General features: G+C 35.3%; 1 protein-coding gene across 4 annotated transcripts in view; it reads right to left on the bottom strand.

Moving 5' to 3' along the window:
* The window catches only part of LOC132552484 (collagen alpha-2(IX) chain-like), a 50,501-nt gene that overhangs the window by 18,864 nt on the left and 19,462 nt on the right, over positions 1-12,175 (bottom strand). For all 4 annotated transcript variants that reach the window (XM_060216661.1, XM_060216660.1, XM_060216662.1 and 1 more), the window contains exons 2-9: positions 5,625-5,675; positions 4,296-4,381; positions 3,568-3,641; positions 2,958-3,132; positions 2,628-2,833; positions 1,607-1,742; positions 1,159-1,482; positions 1,001-1,032 (exon numbers count right to left, since the gene is read on the bottom strand). In XM_060216661.1, coding sequence (XP_060072644.1) covers positions 1,001-1,032; positions 1,159-1,482; positions 1,607-1,742; positions 2,628-2,833; positions 2,958-3,132; positions 3,568-3,641; positions 4,296-4,381; positions 5,625-5,675 — 1,084 coding nt within the window. The remainder of the gene's footprint in view (positions 1-1,000; positions 1,033-1,158; positions 1,483-1,606; positions 1,743-2,627; positions 2,834-2,957; positions 3,133-3,567; positions 3,642-4,295; positions 4,382-5,624; positions 5,676-12,175) is intronic.

Genomic DNA, 12,175 nt, shown 5'->3' with positions numbered 1-12,175 from the left:
TAAATGTTGGTTAACTTGGTCAGATTTATATCTGTTGTACGTTAAATTGATAGTTTACCTGTGTGTAAATGTTGGTTAACTTGGTGAACACCGATTGATATCTGTTGTATGTTAAATTGATAGTTTACCTGTGTGTAAATGTTGGTTAACTTGGTCAATTTGATATCTGTGTGTAAATGTTAAATTGATATTTACTGTGTGTAAATGTTGTATTTTTATCTGTTAAATTGATAGTTTACCTGTGTGTAAATGTTGGTAAACTTGGTAAGATTTTTATCTGTTGTATGTTAAATTGATAGTTTACCTGTGTGTAAATGTTGGTAAACTTGGTAAGATTTATATCTGTTGTATGTTAAATTGATAGTTTACCTGTGTGTTGGTAAACTTGTAAATGTGTGTAAATGTTGTAAACTTGGTAAGATTTTTATCTGTTGTACGTTAAATTGATAGTTTACTTGTAGGTAAATGTTGGTAAACTTGGTCAGATTTATATCTGCTGTATGTTAAATTGATAGTTTACCTGTGTGTAAATGTTGGTTAACTTGGTGAACACCGATTGATATCTGTTGTATGTTAAATTGATAGTTTACCTGTGTGTAAATGTTGGTAAACTTGGTAAGATTTTTATCTGTTGTACGTTAAATTGATAGTTTACCTGTGTGTAAATGTTGGTTAACTTGGTGAACACAGATTGATATCTGTTGTATGTTAAATTGATAGTTTACCTGTGTGTAAATGTTGGTTAACTTGGTCAACACTGATTGATATCTGCTCTACGTTAAATTGATTGTTTACCTGTGTGTAAATGTTGGTTAACTTGGTCAACACCGATTGATATCTGTTGTATGTTAAATTGATAGTTTACCTGTGTGTAAATGTTGGTTAACTTGGTCAACACTGATTGATATCTGTTGTATGTTAAATTGATAGTTTACCTGTGTGTAAATATTGGTAAATTTGGTCAGATTTATATCTGCTCTACGTTAACTAGATTGTTTACCTGTATTGTTCTTTCTAGTATCTTTATCCGCTCTGTAACAATAAATAAAACATTGTAAAATAAAACCTTTAAAGTAATTTCATAAATCATTGAAAAATACACGTTAATAAGTTAGTAAACTCCTAACAATATTGATTCCACTGTGCTGATAGACCTACCCATGTCCACGTCGGTTCCATCTCTTCCGTTCACTCCATCCCTCCCATCAACTCCGTCTCTACCGTTAGCGCCATCAACGCCATCCCTCCCTGGAGCACCTGGCTCTCCGGAAACACCAGGAGCCCCATCGACTCCAGGGGGTCCCGGAGGTCCAAATGGACCTGGTGGACCAGCGGGACCTACGGGTCCTCTTTCTCCACTGTCTCCTGGAAGCCCAGGTAGACCTATTTCTCCCCTACTTCCGTCTATTCCCGGAAGTCCTGGCAAACCAGTTTCACCTGCTGGTCCTATCACACCTCTCTCTCCCTTTGATCCAGCGAGTCCTGTTTAATTCAGAAGTATAACCTAATATAATATAATTACCTCTTCTGTAGTATTGTACAAATTTAGAATACCTTATCTGTAACAAACACAATAAAGTCCATTATCATTACAGAAAATACTAACCATCGCGCCCCCTTTCGCCAGTCAGTCCCATTGCGCCGTCAAGTCCGTCTCTTCCAGTATTACCCCTTGCTCCTCTATCTCCTTTCCGTCCAGGGTTACCCGGTAGACCAGGACTACCGGGTTCTCCTTTTATTGGCTTAAAATGACAACGAATTATTTATAAATCTTGACAGAAACAATCTAAACGAAACACAGTCACACAATATTTTAAGTAGTGAGGGAACACCTCTTGGGCTACGAGAAATACTGACCAAAAAGAAAAAATAAAGTAAGATATTTTTTGCAGCCGACACATAACATCAGTATGAGACATGGCATGACTGAAAATACAAAAACAAATGCAATGCATAAACAGCAAAAATGAGTCTAGAATTATTTTCCTTTTCTAAAATTAATGTTCACAAATTGTTCGATCGAAGGAGGAATTATGCCGGATCGTCCTATCTCGAGTAAAATCGTGTGGTAGTAGTTGTATTGGAATGTAGACCTACATGTATGTTTATTTTGTCTTGCAAAGCTGAAACATGCTTAACAAAGCTTAATAGGAGAAGTGACATTGTATCGGATGTCTCCTTCCCGATATAATCACCTACCGGCATAAGTTTCCAGTGTGAATCAGTAATTGCTTCGCTGATGTGGGTTACGCACCTTTTATTTTGTACTTACAGCATCATGATTTTGGCTGACGTAGTTTTATCACTGATCACATTGAAAAGTTCCAATCCGATCAACAAAATAGATAGTGTGATAATGTAAACAAACACTACGTCATTTCATAAAGTGTTTTGTGGTAGTTATAAAACTACATTTCTCTTTTTTCAAGAGTATATTTCTGATATCCATAATAATACTGTTTCCGGCTTAATGACCATATAAGTAACGGATATTGAAAGGGAGACAATTCTGTTAACCAGCAGGCGTTTCTGCGGCGCACAAGAACTTTGCTCACACTGCTAACTTTTTTCATTGCACAATCAAAAAATGTTTGCGGTGAGCGTTTCAAGTCAATATCTCAACTTACAACTCCATTACTTTCTCCGCCACTTCCAGGAAGCCCTGGCGGTCCGGGAGGTCCTTGTGGTCCTTGTGGTCCTGGGAGACCTATTTCCCCTTGAATTCCTGGTTCCCCATCTTGACCGTCCCGTCCTCTTGGGCCGACTTCGCCTCTCCTTCCTATCAAACCATTAGTTCCGGGTAGACCATCAGCTCCAGCCAAACCTGGGATTCCTACAAAGCATGATGAAAATGGGAACATGTCCAAAAAATTCTGACCATGCCATATTTTATCGATATACTTCATTCTGCTTATTTACGTTGTTAAAAGGAAAAAGAAAATGCCGGACCCTCTCACCCGGATCGCCTTTCCTGCCAGGAAGCCCGGCAAGACCAGTTTGCCCCGGCATCCCATCAGCCCCTTTTGGTCCCCGTGGCCCTCTAGGTCCATCTGGCCCTTGAGGTCCAGTTCGTCCCTGTATTCCTCGCTCTCCACGCTCTCCCTTTACACCATTCCCGGTTGTAACTGTCGTCTGCTCGTATCGAAATGAAATGGAAATCACAAAACAGAACACACACAGTATATTACACAATAAACTATCGGTAGCATTGTACTAAATAACACCTCATACAGTTCCTTACGTGACATGTTTACACATGTGACCTCCCATTTCCCGGACTTTCTTAAATGACATTTCAAACGTCATATAAAGAGGTTGTACAAAATATGAAAATGAATTACACCTGTTATTTTCAAGTATTAGAAAGTCACTTCATATTACCGAACACCTGTCCAACAGTTAAACCGAATTAGGTAGATGACGTTCTAGCTATGGTTTTAGTATTTCATCATGGTCACGTAGCAACTATCAGACACTAGATTATTTTGTAATAATCTCCGAAATTTCAAAGTAATGGCCAACCAGATTTTGATTAAATAATCATTATTATAGATACAATGTACTTACCGTACTCGTTGAACGTCTCTCTAAGGTAGTAACTCTCTCCGTTAAATTGTGGAATTGTTTACAATCAAAACATTCTAAAAATAAAGAAACAATCAGTAGTAAATATCTCCTGAGTGTCTCATAGTGTTTGAAGATGTTGACAGGCCTAAATATGCACTAAAATCAAAGTACGATTTTCAACCACTTGTTAACTGTATATACCGTATATATAATTCATCACAAGACTATCCTGTTTTCAATACACTAATACCCGTCACATATTTATGCCGTAAGTACACATGTTTAATATGACCACACTGAGTTTTGATTGACTGAAGGTTTCAATTAACTCCCTGTGACGTCATAATTCCGTGACGTCAAGTACATTGTTATATACCGACGATGTAGATATTGTATTGTAATAAAATGTTGTTGCTTGCTCGAATGTTGGTCATATTATCTCAGTGAAATGATAATCTTAGAGTTTTTTTTTTATTTCTAATAAGATTTATGGATTTTTTTTTCAATTTTACATCGCTTCTAAATTTGACTCGTTAATAATTTTCTTAAAAATACAAAACAGAATCTTACATTCGTTTCTGATTCATATGAAATTGAGGAGATTTTTATAGAGCCTTTTATATATATCAGATGTAGAACATGTACATGTAATAAAGTTTAAATCAAATCTTGTATAAATGGAAAATGGTACAAGATCCTCTATACGTAATCAGAAAAATTTTACTTACTAGAATCACATTTAGGTCCTTCCCATCCAGGACAACATACTTTTTTTGTGTAAGGTTGTAGTTTGGTATACCATCTATTACGCTGTCTGGAAACGTGAGCACAGTTTCTTATTAAATACGGAAAAGTAAAACTAAAGAAAAAATACTAGCTCAAATAATAGTAAATATTGATCAGCGAAAAAAATAATGCATTTGTATATACATAGGTTAACACAGATATCATGAAACCAGGTGTTTACCACCGGTATGATAATACATTCTTGTTTATAGATACGTGTAAGACTGGTGATTTTTACAACAAAAAATTAGAAGCTTAACGTTATGATATGAATAAACAAGTTTCAATCGCTCCTTGATAAAATCAATATATGCTTCCGTAGTTTTTATATATATATATTCAGCGTCATGCCGTTCAGATGTTAGTTAAACATTTAGTTAGAGTTATGTCCCTTCCTACAGCATTTGTTTTAATTTGTAAATAGCGGCTTGGTAATTAAAGTAATTCTTTTGAAGTTCTGTTACAAATATAATTTCCATTATTGTACATTAGTGTGATATAAATGCAGGCGTGTTTGTTTAATAAAAATAGCATGCCAACTAGACGTCTACATGCTGATGTAAAGTTAAAGGATGCTAAATCATGTTACCGAGTTCAGTGTTCACTGACCCAGTAGATTATTTATCAGACCGATGTGCCTTGTACGGAAAAGTCGTTTCATTAAAACATGAATTGATGTAAATCAGAAAAATATATACCCTTAAAATAGATATCTCAGGATTCATACGTTATACAACAATAATGTTAGTTCATTAGAACAAAACATATTAAAAGGTGAAGTTTTTTTCTGTATCTATGATTTATAGAAAATATCATTAACTAAAACTTAAGTGAACGAGTCAAGAAGGAACTGAGCTGAACTAAACGTGTTTGTAGTGAACTAAGCCTGAATTCAACATAAAGTGTTTGTAACGAAATAACACTGAAACTAAAAGTGTGTAAAAGGAATTAAAACTAAATTGTATGTAAAAAATTAAAACTGAAACTAAAAGTGTCTTGAAGGAATTAAAACTAAATTTGTTTGTAAAGAACTACAGCTGAAACTAAAAGTGTCCAGAAGGAATTAAAACTAAACGTGTTTGTAAAAAATTAAAACTGAAACTAAAAGTGTCTAGAAGGAAATTAAACTAAACGTGATTGTAAAGAACTAAAATGGAAACTAAGAGTGTCTAGAAGGAAATTACACTAAATGTGTTTGTAAAGAACTACAGCTGAAACTAAAAGTGTCTAGAAGGAATTAAAACTGATCTAAAGAGTAACTTCATACTTACTGGTCCCAGCACCACTTGCTTTTATATTCTGTGAAAGTATTAGTACATTGCCTGAAATAAATCATGCCATAACTTAGATATATCATCAACATCTGCTTGGTCGCCAATCAACACACACACCTGATGTCTGAGAAATCAGTCTGACAAACACACAACGTCAACTATTTTTGTTTATTTTCTGTTTACCATGTATCTGCAGTAACAAAATCTTAATTCGTTTGAATAAGAAATACAAATTTAAAATCTATGAAAGAACGAACTTTACTCTTAAACGAATTAATGTCGTTTTTAGATATCTTATTTTGGATGAGACATAAACATCAGGTGTCTGTTCACATAAAAAATCATCAGAAACATTCATCATTGGTGCTCAGCAAACAGCAATGCATAACATATATGAAGTGCGCGTGAATTTACAGGAAAAACTTTATACAAATAGGTGCCCGTGACATATACTGTTAATTTGATATCACACATTATCCTTTATGTCCAACAATCCATATAATTTTCTAAATATCGAATTCCCATCGGTCAAACCGTGTGTATGAATACTGGAAGGGAATTTGTTTCACCAGAGTTTTGTCTTTGTGATACATGGGAATTACTTTAATTAATATTGTTAATATAAAATACTGCTTAATGGCTCCATGGGAGAGTTTTCCTGGGCTACAGATATTACAGACATGTTACAGCAGATAACACCGAGATCTTTCTTCACGATTCCTGTCTGACCTTCATCACCGCTAGGATATCTCTCTATATATACGTCTGACGAGTTCCATCCTTTGTCGGGTTACAACACAGTACCCCTTGCTTGATTTCTCATTGTACTGTAATCGTATTTGATGATAGCATGGAGTGGTCCACCGATTAAAGAGTGTTCAAGTTGGGTTCGTGTTACTATGGGGTTCAGACAAGTAGGTTCACCACTTATCAGAAGCATGAATTAATCTTCTTACGTTCTAATTCAAGATAAACATATGGCGAGAAAACGAGTGGTGTGTTGTCAGTATCTGAAATTACATTTCTGTGTATAAATCTACCGTTTTATATAAGCTAAATATTTATAAATTAATAGTAGTAATTTGTCGGAAAGTGACAAAATTGTATTTGAAACAATAAAACTTGATTACATGCAAATAATTGATACTGAAGGCGGGCCACCAGCCTGCCCCGGTATTGGGCCATTTGATCACAATGCACTAAAATAAAAGCTCCACAACAGGGAACAAATAGGAGACAACCAAGAAATCGGAAACAAAAAATTAAAATGGAGACACTCCCTGGGGAATATACAAGTATATCAAACGTAAGACTTTTTGAATGTAGAAAAGATCGTTCAGCCATCAGAAAAAAACAAAAGCGTTTACTTGTAACCATCATAGATTGCTTTTCCTTCAGGCAGATTGGTATTGTGCTGAAGCTATCTTAAACTATTGAAGGAAACCAAACACTGGTACGGGATCTGGTGGGAGGAATTTACATTATTTAAAAGAATTTCCATAAAACCAACATATGTCAAACCATTGACAGAAAAAAAACTACAGGAATCCTTTCCTTATCTCCCCCAGTAGTTATATAAGTGCTCAAGACTGATGAGGTCGGACTTTTTGTCGACATAATTCATAGAAACCTCATCTGTTGCCGGAACGTTTCGCCGGGAAGAAACACCCTCTATTGATAACAGTAACGAGTCCGATGATTCAACATTTCATGAGTTTCTGAGCACTTATAATACAGCGACATTCATTATTATTAAAAGCATTTAACTTCCAGTTTGATTTTGATGGTAGGTCTCAGATATTTTTAGATTCTTCGTTTCAGAGAATAATGTTGACAATTGTCGTGATGCACTTAAAGCTACACACTCACGATGTATAACTACGTCGATATGATGTCCACTACTGTCGACACTATCATCCACAATTTAGCTATGTTCACAAAAGCAAATGCAATCAGAACTTTACCATTTCGAATGGAATTTCCAATTATCCTTTTCCCCAGTAATGGCTGTTATAAGTCTGTAAAATGATCGCTTCGTGTAAATGTTGTTGATTTCCATGAAAATGTTTTGTTGTATTCGATATCAGGGTTTACGCTGAACAACCTCATTAATTTCAATATTATAGTTATCAACCGAGTCGAAACGACTCGAACACGTACATACCTAACATCACAAAATAGTCATCGTACACATCTCATATTACAAAATAGTCATCGTACATATCTCATATTACAATATAGTCATCGTACATATCTCATATTACAATATAGTCATCGTACATATCTAACATCACAAAATAGCTGTCGCACACAAAGTCGAGATAACACGACCTCATGCATACATATTGTATATATCGACATCCCCAACACAAAGGAAGCAATCTGTGATCTGACAGAATATATTCAGTTTGATATATCTGGTTACTGTTTCCGTGACCTGGTTGATTTTTCGATAGACTTGCTGTAGATAAGGATACGATTAAATCTTGTCCGGTAGTTAAAAAACATAACCTCTGACATGCTGGTCTATCATAAAACTAAAGCTGGCGTGTGTAAAACAACTAAGCATATAATAGAATTATAGGATGAAGAAACAGGAGGCAGCATCAGCTCCATTTGCTGACAGAGTAGAAGGGAAGTCGGGAACCCACTGACGTACAGTTACAGGTGCCTAATAACATTAATTATCTGTTGACCATTTCGTCTCTATGCCATTTCTAGGGGGAGTAACTCCTCCGTTGGTAAGGAGACTATATTCGGTCATATGATAATAACAGTGACATAATACTGTTTCGTATATAACCTAATGAACACATACTCGTTGATGAAGAAAGTTAATTATTCGTTAATTCAAAATCGTTTTAATATTCAATTACATTTTTACAAAAATAAGCCTTTTCTAACAAATGTTCATCAGTGCTTTTATTTAAATACTTCATCGTCAGTCCGATGAGTTGAGCACAAAATGCTTGGACTTGCTGGGTGTTATAGTAACTGTTGTTATAGCCATGCTAGTACAGTGATGAGATTTTAATTTGTGTATACATATGATTATCATAAGATAAAATCCAAAGAATTGCACGTTTCACAGGTACTATTGTTTTACCTGTAAACACCGGGGAAAGGGAAATATTAGGAATTATTTCCCACCCGAGGACCAAGGATTCTCTTTGGTCAATCATTTGTGGCATCATTATAGTCAAAGAAATGTTTTCATTAGCAGTGTTGTTAAAGATTTCAAAACCACGCAACATGTTTACGCTGAGTTCAAAACCTATTTTACATGGAAGTTTTCGTCATTTTGTGTGTGGGATTTCAATAGTTAGCTGATGTCTATTGATGAAAATTGAACAAAATATTGCGCAATTCTGCCTGAGATGTAAATCTGACATAACACTACTTCAGTGAGGTAGATACAGGTAGTTAAAGAGAGAGGGGGCTATATTGTAAGAGATTAGGAAAGGAAACACACCAAATCGAGGTGACAACAAAATAGTTGGTTTTATTTTCAGTCTCTACCTGTCGAGTGACCTACATATTGTAGAAGCTATGTACCTATTATGGCCGACACATGATACTTGTTCACCGGTTCTATCGCACGAACGAAATTTCTTATACATATAAAAAATATCAAACATGTAATCACATGCAAATATTCACCATAAATAGATTGACTGTCAAATTATGATATCGTATCTCTATTTCAATGAAAGTTTTATACAATGCACTTTTAAATGGGAGTATGGAATACAAACTAAGATTAATGAAATTCCATTTCTATTACTACAGCCATTGATTGACAAGAACGGCGAAGTTACGCTTAAAGTTTAAGATGTTTCTTTTATTTCAAAGGGAAAAGTCGTGAAATCTCCATGTTGTCAACTATAGGCTAAATATACACAGGTAGTAACGATCAAAATCAATTATGTCGCCTTCATCTCAAAAGAAAAAGAAGAAAATATTTTGCAATATGTTTCATAACATTTGTTTTTCTGTACGGTTTTATCGACGGAAAACTGGTCACGTGTTCAATGTTAGTTATCGATTCTGTATCTATGATTACCGATAACTCTAGGGATGGAGGAGCGATTGTGTAAATCACGGTTACGGAAAAATGCCGTTCTTATATCGTTTTTTGAGAGAACAGTTGTAGTTAAATGGTTTCCTTTGTAAAGAACTTAATGTTTCCGGATTATCGAAATCCGTATGCAGATGATTACCTACTATACACACATTACCGATATACAGAACGTTTTTATTCCGTTTAGCAAATTGATACAAAAAATGTAAAATTACGACCTATGATATTGACAAACTTAAAACATAAATGTATGTTTTATAAATTATCACCTTCATATACACCACAAAGTAGTTAAACGTTAAACTCACTGTACATAATTCATCACTCGTGTAAAACGAGACATCCCCGCGTGGTGTACGAGATTCACGCCAGATTCCTGTCGGACCACAAGATATTCCTTTAATCACTATGTTTCCCGCTATCTCCTTTACGTGCTGTAAATCACATATATAAGCTTTACACGTGAAATCTTCGATAAGGAATTATCGTGCAGAAAAAAGAGTCAGACTTATCCAAAATGTATGTGTCCTATACATCAAAAGCACACTACAGTATAGTCTTCGTGGGTTATCAAACATACTTCCGTTCATTTTTTAATATTGTTGGTGCATTTACACTACGGTGGGTTTTATGCTATCATATTTGTGGATAAGACATATATAAGGATTTTCTCTTTTAACGACATTTTAAATTCATTTTTTTGTTTATTGCCTGTGACATTAGGATTACCCTCCTTTTCGAAATTTTCGCATCCACTCCTGTTTCTTGTTAGGGGTATCAGGATTATCTCCCTTCTGGACATTACCGACCCATCTCTAGTTTTTGCCAGGAATATCTGGCTTTCCTCCCATTTTCGACGTTTCTGGATCTATCCTTGTTTACTGACAACGACATCGGGAATACTTCTCGTTCTTTATCCCTCTTTGTTCATCATCAGCGATACGATTACTTCTCGTTCTGATATATATGAATCCACCGGTTTAGTGTCACTTCCTTTTTTTGTTGTTTCCTGATCAGGGTTACCTCCCTTTTTTATATTTCTGTTTCATCCCGTGTTTATTGCAGGCGACATGAAGGTTATTTCTCTCGCGTCTGTTTGTTGTTATAACAATAGTGAAGAGGACGTCAATGTTGAGTCAAATGAAAACATTTTACATTAATGTGTGTTTCGAGTGAAAGTCGATACATCCTGCGCCGCAGAAGTATAAGTGATTTTTACAAATGGCATCAATATGTTCTGAAGCCAAGGTTTACAATCAATACACGTAAAATTTTAGTTCTCAACACAAACACAAACGTACATTTATTTCTAGGCAAAAAAGTGTGAATACGTCGGTACATTTGTTTTAACTTCACATCTGCCATGTAAGTACACAGTGCCTAACAATAATACACTTCATCTACATTTCTGGGTCATTGAAATGCTTGAAATTCTGCAGCATCTGCAAGTCTGAGAAGACAGCACAGCTGCACTGGTTGGTCATTACCAACTAAGAGTGTTCGAACAACAAAAAATGGGTTCATGTTAAAGCCCACATTTGTCTACTTCAATCTTGGTATATAACACCGGAGATAAATATAGTATATATTGGTTATAACGATAATAACCTACGGGAGACCTACATGTATATATTGGCACCGAGAAAAAATCAGATACACAAAATTAGGGCCCAAGTTGTGTCATAGATACTATATACAGAATATTCCACGAAGATTTCTACACAGTTGAGGAAAGTTTCCAACATCAGCAATGTTAATTGACTAAATTATCCACATAAATTCAGTTAATGAAAAACCTGGAATTTGTAAAATTTAATTTTAATGATATAAAAAATGTCGACAAGGATGTTGTTTTCTGAATTATATAAAACAGCAGTATGACACTTATCCAACACTAGAATTGCTACATGTATTTATAAATAAACAGGTGCTAGTGTTCTGCTGACTCCTCACACCTTCCTAATCTACTCTCCCGTCGACCTCCCCCTCCCCCCACCTTCCTAGTCTATACTCCCGTCTGTGTCTATAATATATCACAGGGTGTGAAAATTGAAATACGATATGTGTGTTAAATATTGCGGATGGCGAAGAGGAAGACTTCAAGCCATTACCGACAGAAATTGATTCTAACCAGTCATTACGTTTGGTATGCCATACAGCCAATTTATTCGAGAATAGTAATTTAAAGCTTAGTCAAGAAATGTAATTCAAAGTGCAAAAATTACAGGAAATTTGATCTCAGTTATCCGACATCCTGGTCTATAGCTACATATATGTGTACTGTGTGTAGGTCTATTTAATGGAGCTTCTCTTCGCGACCTTGATGACGTCATACACATGACCATACAATGTTCGTATGTGTTTATCACACGTTTTTCATTTGTTTTCCATCCCATCTCTGTTAATGTTGTATTGGTGTTTATTTTTAGAGGTAAATGTGGCGTTCCGCCACCTAAATCTTGCACCG

The sequence above is a fragment of the Ylistrum balloti genome, unplaced genomic scaffold (genome assembly GCF_031769215.1).
Source record: "Ylistrum balloti isolate Yb309-2 unplaced genomic scaffold, AGI_CSIRO_Ybal_v1 Utg370248, whole genome shotgun sequence".
NCBI classification, from domain to species: domain Eukaryota; kingdom Metazoa; phylum Mollusca; class Bivalvia; order Pectinida; family Pectinidae; genus Ylistrum; species Ylistrum balloti.
The sequence above is the reverse complement of the archived record's forward strand: the minus strand, read 5'-3'. Positions and strand labels throughout refer to the sequence as shown.